This window comes from Podarcis erhardii (genome assembly GCF_964252035.2).
Source record: "Podarcis erhardii genome assembly, chromosome: 10".
Lineage (NCBI taxonomy): Eukaryota > Metazoa > Chordata > Lepidosauria > Squamata > Lacertidae > Podarcis > Podarcis erhardii.
Window position 1 is genome coordinate 429,622 of NC_138500.1, and position 18,481 is coordinate 448,102.

Genomic DNA, 18,481 nt, shown 5'->3' on the forward strand with positions numbered 1-18,481 from the left:
CTCCTGCCACGTGACTGGGGGAGTCTGGGGGCTGACGGGGGTCAGACAGGGCTGCTGTTTTGCTCTCCTTACTATTTCAGCTCAGGTTTTACTGAAATGGGAGGATTCATTGAGGAAACGGGGCTACGTTGTAAAGAGGCAAATGTGTCTACTTTGTAACCACCCAGTGAGTTGTGTTGCAAAGACCATTTGCAGAAAGGCTCCAATTGTATCACCTGTGGCTACATGCCGGAGTTTGGGTCTTTTTGCGGAAATGTTTTCCTCGGGCTGAGACCATTTGGGGCTTTCAAGGTCAGCACCAACACTTTGAATGGTGATCAGAAACGGACCGAGAGCCAGTGAAGATTTCTTAGGACCCGTGTTCAGGGGCCAGCTGTTAGGGGGCCGTTCAACTGCTTTCCAAAACTGGATGTATCCCTTGCCGGAAGTAATCCACAAACCTCTCCTGCTCCGCCTTCTCGGGATGCCATTGGTGCGCGATGCTCCGGCTTCTCGGGAGAGGGAGAGGCGTGAGTTGGGTGCGCTTGGCTTGCCAAGGGTTAAACGGAAACGAGCTAGATTCCTAGACAGGAAAGTAAGGGGGGGCAGGGTCCTCCAGAGCGAAAGCCCAACCCCTCCCTTTCCTGCAAGAAGTGGGGTGTGTGGGGGTCCCGTTTTTTCGGCTTGGCAGAGGCTGCCGGGGGGGGGGGGCGCCTGCTGGGATCCGGTGAGTCTCCTCTCTCCCAGGATAGGGCCCATGGGGAGAGCGGGGGTCCCAGCGCTGCATGGCGAGAGGGGGGCAAGTCAGGGTGCGGAGGGGCGCAGGAGGGCGGCAGCTCTGCTCTTCCTTTGCATGGATGCGCTGCTGGCCCCGTGGGGAGGGGTCTGTTTTAAAAAACGCCCCCAGGAAGGGTGCAAACATCCCAAGACACCGGGGCTTCTCTCCGATGGTCACTCTCTGGCTGGAATCCTTCCTCAGTCCAGAGAGACCGGTAATAAGCGACCCCTCCCGCCTGAGAGGAGCACACTGATCTTCTGGCATCCCATCACAGAAGAAAGAGACACTGCATGGTCTACTCACTACTTTATTAAGACTGTACAAGCAGCTCTTACAAGCCTGACTTCTCTCCTGAGCAGCAAACACAAGAATCTCGGACTCGACTCACACTTCAACTCAGAAGCGAAAGTAACTCTCTCGTTACATGAGAACTGGCAGAGACTTCCTGTCTCACGCTCAGAGACATCACATGAGGTCAACACAGTAGCTGCTCTTTGCAGCTGGTGAGATCTGAAATCCCAACAGGGTCTTGGGTCCAGGAGCGGGGAAATGCATGCAGAGAAACCCCATTCAGATGTATGGATCAGTCCCCTTTTATAACACAGGTTGTCCGTGAATGGAAACATTCGGACATGAAATATACCCTGGTCCCTAAAACCTCACCTGTGAAAGAGGAAGGAAGGAAGGCAGGCAGGCAGAGAAGAGAAAGCGCTTCCTCTTGCAGGGCAGAGTAAAACCTGTGGAACTCCCTCCCACAAGAGGCAGAGGCCACCAATTAAGGTGGCGTTAAAAGAGGAGGAGGCCAATCTGTGGAGGAGGAGAAGGACAGGGGGATGGGTGGCTCCTCTGCTCTGTCTCCCCTATAGGAGGGAGCCCTCTGGCCTGATCCTGCAGGGCCCATTTTCTCCTCCAGTGCTTAGTTCCTCCAGATGCAAATTTGCCCTCTGAGACTGCTGTGGGTTGAGCTAGATGATCCTTGGGGTGCCATCCACCTCTATATTCCTATGAAGGCACCACTGGAGGTCTCACAAGCCAAGGCATTGAGAGCAGGAGAGGTCCTGCTGGAAAGGAAACAACCAGTGCAACTGTTTTAAAACAGGAATCCAATGTGTTAGTTGTGGGGGGACTCAGTGGGGAGGGGTAGACCCATGGATGCCGTCTTGATGTCCTTGGACAAAGAGGTGGGAGAGAAATGCCATTCATAAAGAGAGGCAGCCCAGCCAGTCATCTGGCTGCTGCATTTTGGGCCAGTTCCCGAGTCACCGTCAAGGCTGTTCCACACAGAGAGTGTTGTAACCATCCCATCTGGTGCAGAGCAGGAAGGACCACGGCCATGTCCTCTCTTTCCCAAAAGGTCTGTGGGGTGGGGAACTAGCCTGAGCTGGACATGGGCCTCAAGAGACCAGGATGGACCCAGGAGTGCCCTCAAGTATTCATGACTGGGGAGGGGGAGCGTTAAGCAATGTAACATCATCATCATTAATCGTAGTTCCCTGCCCATCACTCGAATTTCCAAGAGCAGATTACAAAATTTAAAAAACAGAAATAAGAACAGTTGTAAATGCATTACAGGCATAGAAAGGCTTGTCCCACTTTATTTGCTTTTGAGTGTTGTTGTCCTTTGACCCCACCCACATGTCATTTGGCCCTCAGGAGTTTGCCAGATAAGGAAATAAATGAGCCCTGAAGTGGGGTTGGGCAGGAGAGCAACTCTTGAGGAGCCCTAGGTTAGGACCCCCACTATAACCCAATGCTCAGGTAACACTCAGTACAAATGACTCACTTCTCTTTTTTTAAAAAAATAAGATATTTATTGAAATTTTCCACTTTAATGCATTAAAAAATCAAAAAACAAAAAACAAAAAAAGTTAAAAACACATAAAGTTTACAATCCTTATTTTTCTATAACATATTTCCCTGACCTCCCCACACCTCCCCTTCTTATATTCCAATTCAAATTGTTAGTTCAACAAGTTCTTATCCCCAATTTTTGACCTTTTTCTATTTAGTTCATTTAAAAAAAAGCCAATTTTACCTTATAAACATCAATATTTATATATCAATACTCATTCTTAAAACCTCTTTCTAAAGTCGACCCAAATTCCCTTCCACGACTTCCCCAATTTTCATACGAATAGCAAAACAGAGTAAAAGCAAAAACAGATTGTAATTATGCACCCTTTGGATCCCCAAACTCCACCCCCCCCTTTCCCGGTTTCAATCCCCAACAAATGTCCATCAGTCTTAATCTACTATCAGCCTGGAGCTCTCACGTCTGAGGCTCTTAATTCTCTCTCAATTCCTCTCTGCCGGTTTTTTTGATAGTCCTTGTCAGAGCTGCCCGAGGTCCCAGCTCACAAAGGACCAACGCCAGTTCGTTGTTATATACAAAAGTCTTTATTGAAGTTCAGTTTCGATTTCAAAGCCGCGGCGCGCAGCTCTACGTCTCAAACTCTAGACCACTGCTGCTTTGGGAGTCCCCGCTGGCCCCTTGCTTCTGGTGCATCCCCTCTGGGATCCCCCTTGCCCTGGCCCTCGGCGCCCCCCTCTGGGAATCTTCTGATTCGCTGGAGAAGCTCATGGAATCTCTCGGGCCACTTTCATACTCTCCTACGCTGCCCTCAGATTCTTCCCCTTCGCTCTCCTTTTCCTCTCTCCCCTGTGCCTCTGCTCCTGAGCCCCTGACATCCATCCCCCCTCGAAGCCCCCCCTTCCCCCTCCCCCTCTTCGGGTGCGGGTTCCGGGTGCTCCAGTGCTGTGGGGGTGAGTGCGGGATACAGTTCTTCCCCCCTGGTGTGCAGCCGGCCAGCTGGATCCGGCCAGTTCGTAATGGGCTCGTCGACGTCGATCTCCTCTGCTTCCATCTCTCTGCAGCTGTGCTCGAACCCAGGATCCTCCCCCAACACGTCCATGTCCCTCTCTCCCTGTTGCCTTGGGTGATGCTGTGTGTAAGGGCCCCCTCAGCAGCTCCCTGCTCCACCCCACCTCCGGTTGATTGTCCCACCAATAAGAGCGGTCTGTGACAAACCCCGAGAGTGATCCCTCTGGGGAGCTTGTTTCTGGCGCCGTTTCCTCAGCTGATGAGAACCCCTGGAACGTGCTGGCTGAAAGTGTGGGTGTGAAAAGATATTCGTCGAAATAATCTGCCGGCATAGGTCTGTGTGGGAAGAGTGCATGGAACTCGTCTTTGAGGTAGTGCTCCTCCACGGCATAGTACGGTACCCACTTGTTGGCGCTGGCCGTGGTACCTTCCCTGGCGAGGAGATATTCAACCCCCTCTTCCCCCCATCTCGAGTCTAAAATCTCCGTGACCTCGTTGAATGGCGCCACCCTTGGTAACCCCCCCTTGTTGGCGATTTGCTGAGTGGGTCTGGTGCGTTCCCTGGCACCTGAAACCTGTGGGGTTCCTTGTAGGGTGTGAGCACTGATCTATGAAAGACCGGGTGCATTCTGGAGTCCTCCGGGAGTGTCAACCGGAAGGCCACTGGATTGATTTGTGCCTCGACTTGGTAAGGCCCTAGCTGCTTGTGTCTGAGCTTCTTCTTAGCTAACGTTCTGGCCGGCACTGCCTGGGCTGCTAACCAGACCCAGTCCCCCACCTGGATGTCTTCCCCGACTCTCCTGTGCCTGTCTGCCTGCATTTTGTAGGCGTGTTTTGCTAGCTCCAAGTGCCTTCGGAGTTGCTCATGGACCTCCTGTAACTCCGCTGCCCAGGCCTCTGCTCCCCGTGGCTCCCTCTCCCCCTTCGTCTCTAACCCCGGGAAGGTTCTGGGATGCCGCCCATTGTTGGCGAAGAACGGTGTCACCCCCGTAGACACGTGCTTCGTGTTGCTGTAGGCAAACTCGGCCAGTGGTAGGTAGTCCACCCAGGTCGAGGGCTGTTGATTCGCGTAGCATCGCAGGTACTGCTGCATGATGGCATTGACCCTCTCCGCTTGTCTGTTGGTCTGCGGGTGTCGTGCCGACGCTAAGTTGATCTTGACGTTCAGGATACCCAGCAGCTTCTGCCAGAAGCTCGAGATGAACTGGCGACCCCGGTCGGACAGGATGGACCGCGGTAAGCCGTGAACTTTGAACACGTGGTCTATGAACAGCTTGGCGGTCTGTTCCGCTGTGGCCACCTTCGCGCAAGGAATGAAGTGCGCCATCTTGGTGAAGAGGTCTACGACCACGAGTACCGCTGTCTTGCGGTGTCTGTAGCGGTTCCAGCAGTCCCGCTGGCGGCCTGTGTACTGGTTTGGCCCTTTGGCATGTGTCACACCTAGTGACGTAATCCGCGACTTCTCCCCTCATCTTGGGCCACCAAAAGTCTCTGGCTACTAATTCTGCCGTCTTGTCCTTGCCGAAGTGCCCGGCGCTGGGCGCGTCATGCAACTGCTGCAGTACCTTCGCGCGGAGGTCGTCTCCCGGCATGTAGAGGGCCCCTTTGCGGATGAGCAGTCCGTCGCGTATCTGAAACTCGTCGTCCTTTGCCTTGCCGCTTCGCACCTCCTCTATCTTGGATCGTGCGAAGGAGTCCGTCTGCAGCGCGCGACGTACCGCGTCCAGGTCCACTGTGGCTGAGGCGCATGCCCACGCTTTCCGAGCGAAAATGTGCTTGGCCGCTGCCAGTGCCTCTTCCTCGAGATACTGCGGTTTCCTGGATAGCGCATCCGCCATGATGTTGCTGTCTCCTGGGATGTATTCTATCCTGAAGTCGAAATCCGCAAAGAACTCCGCCCAGCGGATGTGTCTCTGGTTCAGGAACCTCGCCGTGCGCCAGTACTCCAGGTTCTTATGGTCCGTGCGGACCTGCACTGTGTGTTTGGCTCCGATGAGGAAGTGCCGCCACGCCTTGAAGACTGCATGAATGGCCAGCAACTCTCTGTCCCAGATGGTGTAGTTCTGTTCCGACTTGCTGAGTTTCCTGGAGTAGAATGCGCACAGCCTCCAGTCCCCTTGCGGATCTTGTTGCAACAGGACCGCCCCCACCGCTCTGTCCGAGGCGTCCGTCTCAACCCTCATTGGTTTGCTAGGGTTGACATGTAGCAGCTGTTCTTCGGACGCGAAGAGACGCTTGAGTCTCTGAAAGGACTGCTCCGCCTGGTCCGTCCAGGTGAACGTCTTCTTCTTGGAGCTGAGGGTGTCCGTGATGGCCGCCGTCTCCATCGCGAACCCCTTGATGAACTTGCGATAAAAGTTGGCGAAGCCGACAAACTTCTGGACCTCCTTCCGATTGCGCGGGCTCTTCCAGTCCAACACCGAGCATACCTTGGTGCTGTCCATGGCGAGTCCCTTGTCGGACAGCTTGTAGCCCAGGAAATCCACCTCTGTCATGTCGAACTGGCACTTCTCCAGTTTGGCGTAAAGTCTGTGCTCCCGTAGTCTCTGCAGGACCTCCTTGACGTCTCTCTTGTGAGCCTCCTGCGATTCCAAGAAGATCAGGATGTCGTCTAGGAAGCAGACGCACTTCTTGTAGAGGAGTCCCGCTAACACGTGGTGCATGAAGGCTTGGAAACAATGGGAGCCATTTTGCAAACCGAACGGCATAACTCGATATTCATAGGTGCCTAAAGGCGTAAACATGGCCGTCTTCCACTCATCGCCCTCCCGCACACGTATAAGGTTGTACGCCCCTCGTAGATCCAACTTGGTGAAGATGCGTCCCTTCCTCACCGTCGCGAGCAGGTCGTTGATCTTCGGCATGGGGAATGCTGTGGGCTTTGTCCTGGAATTGAGGATTCTGTAATCAACTACCAGCCTCCGTTGGGGCGTGTCTTTCTTCTTCACGAAAAACACGGGACTGCCCCCACTGCTTTGGACTCTTGGATGAATCCTCGCTTCAAGTTGTGATCTATGAACTCCCTAAGTTCTTGCAGTTCGTCTTCAGACATGGAATACAGTTTCCCAGTCGTCAGCGTCGCCCCCGGCAGAAGGTCAATCTTGCAATCGTAGGGCCTGTGGGGAGGCAGCTTGTCCGCTTCCTTCTCGCAGAAGACCTCCAAAAACGCCTTGTACTTGTTGGGTACCGCTTGCAGCATGCCTAAGTGTAGCTGTGGTTCATCCTCTTGCCCCTCATCTTCCTGGCTGGTCAGGATGCAGTGTTCTGCGTAGTAGGAGGAGCAGAAGGTCAATTGACGCTGGTACCATGCTAATGCCGGGCTGTGCCTATCCAGCCAACTCATGCCCAACACTATGGGCGTGTCCGACAGGTGGGTGACGTTGAAGCTGATGACTTCGCGGTGATTTCCAATTTGCATTACCATTGGCTGTGTTTGCTGTACCACCTGTCCTCCCAGTAGCTCTCTACCATCGAACGTGATGACGTTTAGGGGCATCGTGGCTGGTAGGAGCGCTATGCGATGTTGTTTGATGAAATCCACTCCTACAAAGTCTGCATTACTACTGCAGTCAATGGTAATAGGGATTTCCAGGGTGAGTCCATTGGGCAGCTGGAGCGATGCGGTGAGTTGCACCACTGGTTTGGGCGGGAGGGGGTCTGTGGGCTGTAAAATCTCTGGGGACTGCTTCACTGACTCGCCTGGCTGGGCCCCAGTCCCTCTGCCTCCAACCAGGCTTCGTCGTTTCCCTGCAGCTGTTCCCCCTGCTGAACTGCTCCCCTTACTGTTGCTGAGGCTGCAGTGTGCCTCTGTAGCCTCTGGGGACACTCTTTGGCCATGTGCTGTGCACTGTTGCAGATATAACACTTCCTGCTCCCTCTAGGAGCCTTCGCCTTGACTGCTCCTGGTGTTTGGGCTCTGGTTGCTGTCTGAGCCCTGGCACCACCTATCTCCATCAGCTCTTCTCCCCCCCCCAGTGGAGGTGTGGATTGCGCGCGCGCTGTCTCTCTGGGTAGGAAGGGAGTTGTTCTGGCTGGTGTGCGTCCCATATGTCCCTCATCCCTGCTCCAAGGGCGTTCTTCCAGGCGCACCCCTATCGCCAGCGCTCTTTGGATGACTTCTGTGGTGCTGTTGGGTCTCTCCCCCCTCGCCAGCTCATCTTTCACGGCCCCATTAAGCCCCTCCCAGAACAGATCCCGGACGGCAGCGGAGTCCTTCTCCCAGCCCAGCACATTTACTAACGCAAAAAAGCGGGAGTGATATTGTCTCACAGTGGCTTTGCCCTGCTTCAGCCCATGCATTTCCCTCCTGGCCACATCCACATCTACCGTCGATTTAAAACAATCGTCCATAGCCTTGATAAAGGCTTTTGAATCTTGGAGGGCGGGGTCATTTTCGCGCCATAAATTGCGCAGCCACGATTTAAGCTTCCCCATGCAGATGAGTTATTATGAAGCCTACTTTCTCCTCCTCATCTCTAAAGTCCTTCCGAAGCAAATTGAGCGCGAAAACTATGTCTGCTCTGAAGTTAGGATACTGCTGCAGGTTCCCGTCGAAGTGGGCTACGATGCTGCCCCCCCCTTCCCGAGGCCAACTCCCTCCGGCTTGGGTCCTGGCAGTCCCTCTTTGCCCAAACGTTCCCACCTGGTTTGCAGATCCCGGCAGAGCGCTACTGCTTCTTCCTCTCTCTTTCTGGATGCTGCTATTTCTGCGCAAAGCCTCGTGACTGCTTCTTGCAGGTCTTTCACCTTGTCCTCTGTAGTCATCTTTGCCGATCTTCGTGAGCTCGCAAAACACCAAGTTTTGCCCCTCGCTGCGCCAACTCACGCTGCGAGGGTTCAATTTTTATTTGAGACGGAGCTTACTGTCAGAGCTGCCCGAGGTCCCAGCTCACAAAGGACCAACGCCAGTTCGTTGTTATATACAAAAGTCTTTATTGAAGTTCAGTTTCGATTTCAAAGTCGCGGCGCGCAGCTCTACGTCTCAAACTCTAGACCGCTGCTGCTCTAGACCGCTGGCCCCTTGCTTCTGGTGCATCCCCTCTGGGACCCCCCTTGCCCTGGCCCTCGGCGCCCCCCTCTGGGAATCTTCTGATTCGCTGGAGAAGCTCATGGAATCTCTCGTGCCACTGTCATACTCCCCTACGCTGCCCTCAGATTCTTCCCCTTCGCTCTCCATTTCCTCTCTCCCCTGTGCCTCTGCTCCTGAGCCCCTGACAGTCCTTAACATTAAACACCAGATCTCGGAGAAGCTCTAGCCGAATGGGATCCATGTTTCTTCCAGCCAGACCTCCATACTTAAAAGTGGAGCCCGAATCTTGTTTCTTACTCCTTTCAAGTCCAAATGTCCCCAAAGCTCCAACTTCCATCTTAATCAGATTTGTAATCCTTGGATCTTCAGATCTCCACATAAGGAGATCTCTCCGTTCTTCAATCTCCAATTCAAACCAGATTTTCAACATCAAGTTCTTATTTTCCTTTGTAGCCATCATGTCAGGCCTCTGGCTCTCCTTTGTCATCTGCAGCATTACAGCTCCTCCTTCCTTTTCCTCAGGAACAACATATATCTCTTTCTCCACACTCTCAAAGTTCTCAAGTTTCTCTTCTTGTCCAGCTGCATGGACTTCCTGAGTCAAGTCCTTATCAAATTCAATGAGTTTATTTACTGTTAAATCCAGAGTTGCAACATTTGTAGCCAAAACATCAATTTGGCCTTGTAACTTTCCCAAGAGAACAAAAACTCTGTCCAATTTAGCATGTATTTTCCCTCCTTCAGCCATTCTTGTAATGTCCCAAAACCCCCTCTAGAGGGATTTTGGTTACTTAAAATTCCTTCCAGTTCAAATCCAAAAGTCAAGTTAGTTTGTATCAATTCTTCCTTGTTTTCAACAAATTATAACCAAATTGTAACAAATATAACCAGCAGAGACAACAGAAACAAAGTTCTCTTTTTCAGTCTTGACAGCTAATTTGACAGCTGTCAAACCCTTCAATACCTCTTCAACAGGCTCTTTCGCGGATCACTCCCGGGTCCGGGGGGGTGGCACTTCAGCTCCCAAAATTAGCTCTTATCCTCCAGTAAAATTACTTATACTGCCAAATTGTGAAATTAATGTCTTTTGCCCAATAAACAAGAAAAAATTCTCTCGACCTTCGTTAGCTGATCCTTGCTTTAGATTATTTACAAGACGGGGAGACTGACTTCCTGTTTGCGCCTTCCCCGATCGTGCCTAATTAAAAAAAAAATTTCTTTGTAAATTCAATTTCCGTACTACTCACGGGTTGTTGCTTTTAATGTCCAATTGTTCACAAGAAGAAGTCAGCGCTCTCCGACCATGGCATGCGGCTTCACTCCGCAGGAGAAGCAGTCGACTCTCAGCACCGCGCCACTCAGCTCGTCCCCTGTTCCGAAGCCTTTAAAAAGGCTCCTTCGCGGGTCGGGGGGCGCAAATGGTGCCCGCCGAGTCACCAAGTTCACAGGCTTCACTGCCTGTGATTTCTGAGGGTCTCTGCGTCGCCGCCGTGGCAAGCCCCAACTCCTGCGGAGCCGATTCCCTCCGGAGCTCGGAGGGAATCCGCCATTAGCCGATGGCGTTAACCCGGAGTCAAATGACTCACTTCTCAATCACAGTTCTGACTTCATTCCTTGACTGAAAACTCTGAAAGGCAGGAGCAACCAGGCTGATTCATCTCTCTGAAAGACCAGCACTTCCCTGCACATTTTACATGGTCACTTTCCCTCTAGGAGGGCTACCGTATCTCTCGTATTTCTCGTATTTACCGTATTTCTCTCTCCATGAGACACACCTTTTCCCTCCTAAAAAGGGGAAATGTGTGTGCACCTTATGGAGCGAATGCAGGCGGGAGGCAGGCGGGAAACGCCCCCAAAAGCCACACACACGATCCACATGGCTCTTGCGGGCTCTTCCCCAAGGAGGGAGTGACACGGCCAGTCAGTCCCTTCTCCCTCCTCACAGAAAAGCCTCCAGGAGCCGTGCACCCTTTAAAGAGCGTGCGACTCTTGCTGGCTTTTGTGGGAGGTGGGGGAAGGGACAGAAGGCAGCCCCTCAGTCCCTTCCCCCACCTCCTGGAAAAGCTCCCAAGAGCCACATTCCCTTTCACTAGCCATGTGGAGCATGTGTGCAGCTCTTGGGGGCTTCTCCCTCCTGGGGAAAAGCCTGCAAGCGCCACACACACGCTCCACGCGGCTCGTGAAAGGGAGCCCTGAGCAGAGCCTGGGATGCATACAGGCTCTGCTCAGAGCTCCCTTTAATTAATATTTTTTTTCTTGCATTCCCCCTCTAAAAACTAGGTGCGTCTTATGGTCAGGTGTGTCTTATGGCGCGAAAAATACATTTTCCTTCTCCATTCTAAAGAAACCTCAAGAGTCTGGGTTGTGGTGCAGTCCAGAGCTGGCTCTTCCAAGACTCATACATACTTCCTCACGGAACATTTTTCTCCTCCAGGCAGTATGTCAGTTTTGTAACAGAACGATGTATTTGCTTTGTAGAATTTGCAAGGATCTCTAATTCACACAGACGGAACTTGGCAGAAGATCAAGGGATTCCGTCATCTCTCTTGGAGGCTTCCTGAGAGCACAGATGGATGAGAAAAACTCAGCTGGCCCTGAAGCAGGAAGAGGCCATGCCATCAGAACTGGGAGCAGTGGGGGATTCTGGGGGAAAACTGTGCAGAAGATCTTGGGTGAGGAGGACACACTCTGCTCAGAGGTACAGAGCCAGCAGTTCATGCAATTCTGCTTCCAGGAGGCCAAAGGACCTCGAGAGGTTTGCAGCCGACTCTACAACCTTTACCATCAATGGCTGAAGCCAGAAAGGCACACGAAAGCTGAGATGCTGGACCTGGTGATCTTGGAGCAGTTCCTGGCTGTCCTTCCTCCAGAGATGGAGAACTGGGTGAGGGAATGCGTAGCGGAGACCAGTTCCCAGGCAGTGGCCCTGGCCGAAGGTTTCCTCCTGAGTCAGGCAGAGGAGAGGAAGCAGGCAGAGCAGCAGGTGAGAGAGACTTTCCTCTAGATACTCCAAAGGGGCTCCGAACATGAGTGACAATATCTGAAAATTCTCTATTAATATGCCAACCTTTTTTGGAAAGCAGCCATTGAATGCTATCAGATTGCCCTTCAGTTTTTGCCTCTGTCATTCCTTTTCTAACTCTTCTTCATATTCTCTGTTTTGAATCTTTGTTGCTATTTTAGAGACAGGATCTGTTTGCAGAAATGGTCCCAGATTCCTCTGAGACCAAAAGGACTCCGCTGGACACCAGAGAGGGGCTGCTGGGTAAGGAAGGAGTCTGTTCTCCATTTAGTCCCTTTCTGTGGATATCAAAACAAATCCATGGGTTCTTGTCATCTTTTTTTTGAGGGGGGAAAAACACTTGGGGCCGGGAGCACCAAGGAGGGAGATGTATTTTTTAACCCAACTAAATTATGAAATGGGTCCAAATGTCCAGATGCACTCAGAAGGTGAGACCTTTTGGAGAGCAGCTGCACTTCCTCTGTCTCTTACAGGTGACCAGATGATGCCAGCAAGACCTCCTCACCCATGTATTCCTGGTGGTGAAGGAGAAGCAATGGCTGTGGAAGCAGCTCAGGTAGAGGGAGGAGCCCTGTGGGGAAGGGGGCTGAGGGGTGGGGCAGCCAGGGTGCCTCTGGCCCCCAAGGAATCTCTCTCCTCCTCTTGGCTTCCGTCCAAGCTTCTCTGAAGGCATCTTTGTCAAGGGCAGCCTGGACAGAAGCCAAGAGGCTGGGAATGCCATTCGAGAAGCTTAATGTGCTGGGAATAAGGTACAGCCAGCTTGCCTTAACTCGCCTTCTGACGGTCAATAGGATGATTCATAAGTCATTGTTGTTTTATTTCTAGATTGATCGATGAATGCTGAAACAGGCTTCGAAGCACTTCATCAAGCCTAAAAAACAGTTCCCAGGATTCACCTATCCTGTCACATCAGTTGCACAATGGGGCATTCCCCCAGTTCACTTCTGGAAATTGTCTTTAGGGCATCAGAAGGGTCCCCCCCCCAAGAACAGCACATGGGGAGCAGAGAGGGGATCCTTCCACCTGGCACAGACAGAACACAATGAAGAACACAATGTAGAGTTCTACCCATTTACACTAAGATTAATGTCCGTCACTAAATCACACAAGAATTCCACTAAGACATTAAAAAGAGCACCCAAATTAAAATCTGCAGCAGGACAATCCCATTGAAACAAAACACCATTTAAAGAGCAGAAAGAAACAGAGCAATGTGTAGCAGACAACTTCTGTTGTTGTTTAGTCGTTTAGTGGTGTCTGCCTCTTCGTGACCCCCTGGACCAGAGCACGCCAGGCACTCCTGTCTTCCACTGTCTCCCGCAGTTTGGTCAGACTCATGCTGGTCACTTCGAGAACACTGTCCCACCATCTCGTCCTCTGTCGTCCCCTTCTCCTTGCGCCCTCCATCTTTCCCAACCTCAGGGTCTTGCAGACAACCTTAGTGCTGTCTAAAGAGGACCTCTTCCTTTCTCTCTTAGGGTCCAGTGTGCTTTGAAGATGTCGATGTTCGTTTCACAGACGAGGAATGGGCGTTGCTGGATCCTGACCAGAGAGCTCTGCATAAGGAAGTCATGGAGGAGAATTGTGGGATCGTGGCCTCTCTCAGTAAGGCTACCTTGTGCATCATAATCTCTCTTCGGAAATTCCATGCATCTCTCTCTTTGATAAGCCTCCCGGGTTTTGAGGGAGCTCTGCAGGGCCACTTGCAGCATCTGGGATTCTAATACCCCCAAATCTGACCTTAAATGAAGGGCTTTCAGCATGTTTTGACCTTGGACTGGATGAAGCCAGCATAGACCTTGCTGAGAATGGAATGGGAACATGCTGGGAATTTGAGGTTAGGAAAGCACATCTTTGTTTGACACTGTCCTGCCTGGTATTGACCAAAATCTTCCTGACACAGAGCTTGTGGAAGGCATTGAGGGGTTTTTCTGATGGTTGTAATTGTCCACAATTCACTTCACAAAGCAGCTTGCTCAACGCGGAGTCCTAGTAGACCTTCATCTTGGTATTGAATGGTTAGCATCCCATTCTCCCATACAGTGGTCCCTTGGGTTCCAGACGCTTCAGGTTCCAGACGCTTCAGGTTACAGACTCCGCTAACCCAGAAATAGTACCTCGGGTTAAGAACTTTGCTTCAGGATGAGAACAGAAATTGTGCGGCAGTGACACGGCGGCAGCGGGAGGCCCCATTAGCTAAAGTGGTACCTCAGGTTAAGAATAGTTTCAGGTTAAGAACAAACCCCCAAAACGAATTAAGTTCTTAACCAGAGGTACCCCTGTACTCTTTTGGAGAGGTGAGCCGTTGCCGTAACTGCCTCGCCAGTACACTTGTCCTGGTCAGCATCAATGAAGAGGTTGTTGGTTTCTTAGGTAGACACAATCATCCACCACCTCCATTGTCTGAAACTCACATGGTTCTAGGCGCATTTCGCAACAGGGAGTGTCATAGACACGAGCAGTTTCTGAGCTCTGCTCGCAGAACCTAAGATTTCAGATTAAAACTGCAGAGTGGAAGGAAAGAAGGACCTTTTTCTGCCTCCCCACTTCCAGCTACTCTCTGAAGACTGAAGGAGAGACCTTCTTTAAAAATCAGGGGGGTGGACAGGGGAAGGACTAGACCATGTGAAAAATGAACATATTATTTTAGCTGCTGTTCATTCCTTTTCAGCTTTGTATTTTTGTCATAAGAGAGTGCATATGGACATTCCATTTTTGAGCCCATAACCTAGGTTTAAGGTCCTCTTTATGTCCTAGCTGTCCTGTCTCTGTTTCTAACACTGACCACCTCTAGTGTGTGGTCAGCAGTGTTGATGCATGGAATTCTTCCTCTATCACAAGGGTTAGAGATCAATATTCAATACAGTGGCACTCCATTTCTTCCTGCAGCTCTAATCCATTTCTTCATTGCAGGTGGTGATGATTTGGAAATTGAGAACGAGGACGCCCATGACAGAATCCACACAGTGGAGAAGTCATTGCCACTCTTGGAGTGTGGAGAGAGCTTCAGTCACAGCTCCCATTTGACTACCCACCAAAGAAATGCTATTGGGAAGAAACCCTCTCAGTTCTCTGAATGGGGAAAAACTCTCTGCTGGAATGAAAGCCTCACTTCACAGGAAATAAGTCACACAGGGGAGGACCCAATGAAATACTTGGAATGTGGAAAGAGCTTCAGTACGAGTGCACATTTCATTTCGCATCAAATAATTCACAGCAGGGAGAAACCCTATCATGAATTGGATTGTAGGGAAAGCTTTAATACAAGCACAACCTTCCATAAACACCAGAGAATTCACAGGGGGGAGAAGCCATTTGAATGCCGAGAGTGTGGAAAGAACTTCAGTCAGAGCACCCACCTCACAGCCCATCAAATAATTCATACAGGTGAGAAACCCTATCAGTGCTCGGAATGTGGGCGGAGCTTCAATCACAGGGCGAATCTCACGGCCCATCAAAGAATTCAAAGTGGTGAGAAACCCTATCGGTGCTCAGAATGTGGGAAGAGTTTCACTGTGAGCTCTGGTCTCACTTCCCACCAAAGAATTCATACTGGGGAGAAACCCTATCAATGTGTGAATTGTGGAAACAGCTTCAGTCAGAAGGCAAGTCTCATTTCCCATCAAAGAATTCACAGTGGTGAGAAACCCTATCAGTGCTCGGAATGTGAAAAGAGTTACTGCCATAGAGCCAATCTCACTTCCCACCAAAGAATTCACAGCACTTGGAACGTGGAAAGAGCTTCTGTAAAAGCGCCCATCTCGCTACCCATCAAAGCATTCATACCGGGGGGAAACCCTATCAATGATTGGATTGTGGAAAGAGTTTCCTCCAGAGAGCCGATCTCACTTCCCACCAAAGAATTCACACAGGGGAAAAACCATATCAGTGCTTGGAATGTGGAAAGACCTTTAGTCACCGTGCCAATCTCGTGGCACACCCAAGAATTCACAGTGGTGAGAAACCCTATCAGTGCTTGGAATGTGGAAAGAGTTTCCGCCAGAAAGCCAATCTCACTTCCCACCAAAGAATTCACAGTGGTGAGAAACCCTATCAGTGCTTGGAATGTGGAAAGAGTTTCCGCCAGAAAGCCAATCTCACTTCCCACCAAAGAATTCACAGTGGTGAGAAACCATATCAGTGCTTGGAATGTGAAAAGAGCTTCGGTAAGAGGACCAAGCTCATGGCCCATCAAAGAGTTCATACAGGGGAGAATCATAGAATTTTAGACCTGCAGGAGACTTCTGGGTCGTCTAGTCCACTGCAGGACTCTCAACTAAAGCTTCCATGACATATTGCCTTCAAACTTCTCCTTACAAACCTCCAAGGAAGGAGAATCCACAACCTTCCAAAGGCGTCTCTAATTTGAAGCCATTGGTTTGGGTCCCAGCCTCCAGAGCCAGTGAAAACAAGCTTGTTCAATCTTCCACCTGACAACCCTTCCTGTTCCTCAGAAGGCTTGGTTTCCCAACGCTTAATTGTCTTGGTCAACCCCCCTCTGCACCCTTTCCAGCTTGTTAAAATCCTTCTTAAGTTGGGGCACCCAGAACTGGACACAGGACTCAAGGTGTGGTCTGAAGAAGGCAGAAGAAAGTGGGGCTATTACTTTTCTTGATCTGGACACTTGACTTCTTTGGACGCAGCCTAGAATAACAGCCTATTTTGCTGATGTTGACTCATGTTAGTCTTGTGGTCCACTAAGACCCCAGGTCTTTTCCATATGTACTACTGGCAAGCCTGGTATCCCCCATCTTATATTTGTGCAGCTGATTCTTCTTCCCTAAGTGCAGAATCTTACCTTTCTTCTTAGTGAAATTTATTGGATGCCTTTATATACCACCTGTTTCTTCAAGAAGCTCAGTGTGGTCTTAAGTCGTTCTCCCCCTCATGGTTTAATCCTGACAACAACCCTGTGAGGTAGGTTAGGCTGTGAAGCCATCACCCAGTGAGCTGCATGGCTGAGTGGAGATTTGAACCCAGGTCTCCCAGGTCCTAGTCCAAAACTCTTAAGCACTGCACCCCACTGGCTCTCGAATGAGACTCTTGGAAAGTGCATGCATGCGCATTTACCGAAAGTTTCAGTGCAATGTCTTGGTGTTTGTATTTAAAGTTGTGTACACATGTATCAATGACATTAATATATTAATGGTAATTACAGTAGAAGAGTAAATTTTAGGTATTGCTAGACGGCGATGGGGTTAGTTTGGAATGCTGGGATTGAACAACTGAACAATTTCCACATGAATCACAACAAGATCTAAAATATAAATACAAAACGCCAACAGCAACAACCCCCGAAAAAGCCCAATGTCATTTATTGATGAAGTTGTTGGATAATTCATTATGGGAAAGGGGGTAAAACTCTTAAAAGTTCATGCCACCATATTCTCGGGGTTCCTACTCTTTGTGTGGCTGAACCTTGTTGCAACAAATAAAGATCAGGTCTACTGACCACTGTTTTGCCCCTTTAACTTGCCTGGATTCTCCTTCTTTGCTGACCCCGGAGGGACCACAGGGTGTGGCCCCCAGGGGAGCTGGGCTGCGGAGGAAATCAGCACCCCAGGATTTTTTCCTTCTCAGTGCTTTTCCACCTGAGCCTCTTACCTAAAAGCCTGACACCCCACAATGAGACAGGAATGTGTCCCTGCCCTCAGCAAACAAAATAGCTCCCCCCCCCCAAGATACTGAGGTGCCCTGAGGGCTGTGCGGGACCCCCAATCCTTGAAATGAAAAGGGGAGAGGCTCAGGAAAGTTTCAGGGAGCAGGCAGGGAGGGGGCAGCACAGGCTCCAGAAGCTCCTTCTCGCTCATTCCTCCACACTACTCCCCCCCCATGGCTCCTTCACAAGTGTGGGGAAGCTGCGACCCCTCTGCCCCCATCAAAGTTCCTTTAAGACCCCAAGTTGCATGGGGCAGGCTCACCTGCAGCGAAACAAAATGCAGCTGCCCTGGCTGAGTGGACCCAGGCTGGGGGCACCGTGGGGACCCCAGAAATGTGCCCCTAGAAGAAATGTGCCCCCTCTGTCTGAGGCAGCCCTCTTTCTGAAGGACCAAGAGAGTAAACGGACAGTTCTCTGAATGGAGAGGAGCAGAAAGCGGAGCTCGAAAAGGACTTCTCCAAATGGGGTGAATGGGCAGAAAATACAGTTCATTGTCAATGAGATTAAAGTGATGTATGTTGGGACAAAAAAAATACCTCTTAATGTCATATACAGGCTCATGGGGTCTGAAATGGATCTCTCTGTGTGCTTTAGGAGACCAGGGGAGAGGAGAGCTGGTCGCAGCAGGAGGAGGAGTCTCCCTGGATGCTTCAGCTGATGGCCTCCTCTGATGGTCTCCTGCCCCCCCTCTCCTCCCTCTGAGTCTGAACAGCTCTCTGCCCCAGCCTCTTCCTGTTCCTCAGCTTGCAACACCTCCCCTCCCATTCTGCTCCCTTGTCTCCCTCTTTCTGCTCATCGCCATCCCACCACCAGTCCCTGGGCTCTGAGCCTTCTTCCCTTTTGTGTTCCCCAGCTGGTGCCTCCTCCCCCCCGCACCCCTCCAGTCCATGACAACAGCAGCAACAACAAAGGTAAAATCAGTATGATAGTAATATGCACTGTGGGCCTCTGGTAGGAAAACTCCCTAGCATCATGACTGAATAAAAACTTCTGGGACTATGGAAAAGTACTGTCTTCCCCAAACCCCAGAATAAGCAGGAGCTCTGGGGTTGCCCCATGGGGTTCAAGAGTGAAGATGGGCCCATCAGGAGACTTCCCTGGTCCCTGCAGCCACTCTGTTCCCCTCTTGCAATTAGGCTTGGGGGGAAATCTCCCATTAAATTACAGCATTTCAAGTTTTTTTCCAGAATGTT

General features: G+C 50.9%; 2 protein-coding genes and 1 long non-coding RNA gene across 3 annotated transcripts in view; 1 reads left to right on the top strand and 2 right to left on the bottom strand.

Moving 5' to 3' along the window:
* Positions 1–18,020, bottom strand: part of LOC309352052 — a 45,020-nt gene extending 27,000 nt beyond the window's left edge. Inside the window, exon 1 of the long non-coding RNA XR_014161065.1 lies at positions 17,742–18,020. This is a non-coding gene — a long non-coding RNA (uncharacterized lncRNA). The remainder of the gene's footprint in view (positions 1–17,741) is intronic.
* The window catches only part of LOC309351923 (uncharacterized protein), a 102,536-nt gene that overhangs the window by 9,365 nt on the left and 74,690 nt on the right, over positions 1–18,481 (bottom strand). The gene's annotated exons all lie outside the window — the stretch shown is intronic.
* Positions 692–17,100, top strand: LOC309351846 (uncharacterized protein). The gene is made up of 6 exons (XM_081879950.1): positions 692–706; positions 11,342–11,590; positions 11,791–11,872; positions 12,103–12,185; positions 13,108–13,234; positions 14,543–17,100. Exons 2-6 carry the CDS (start codon positions 11,429–11,431, stop codon positions 15,856–15,858), a joined length of 1,770 nt encoding a protein of 589 aa, XP_081736076.1. The 5' UTR covers positions 692–706; positions 11,342–11,428; the 3' UTR covers positions 15,859–17,100.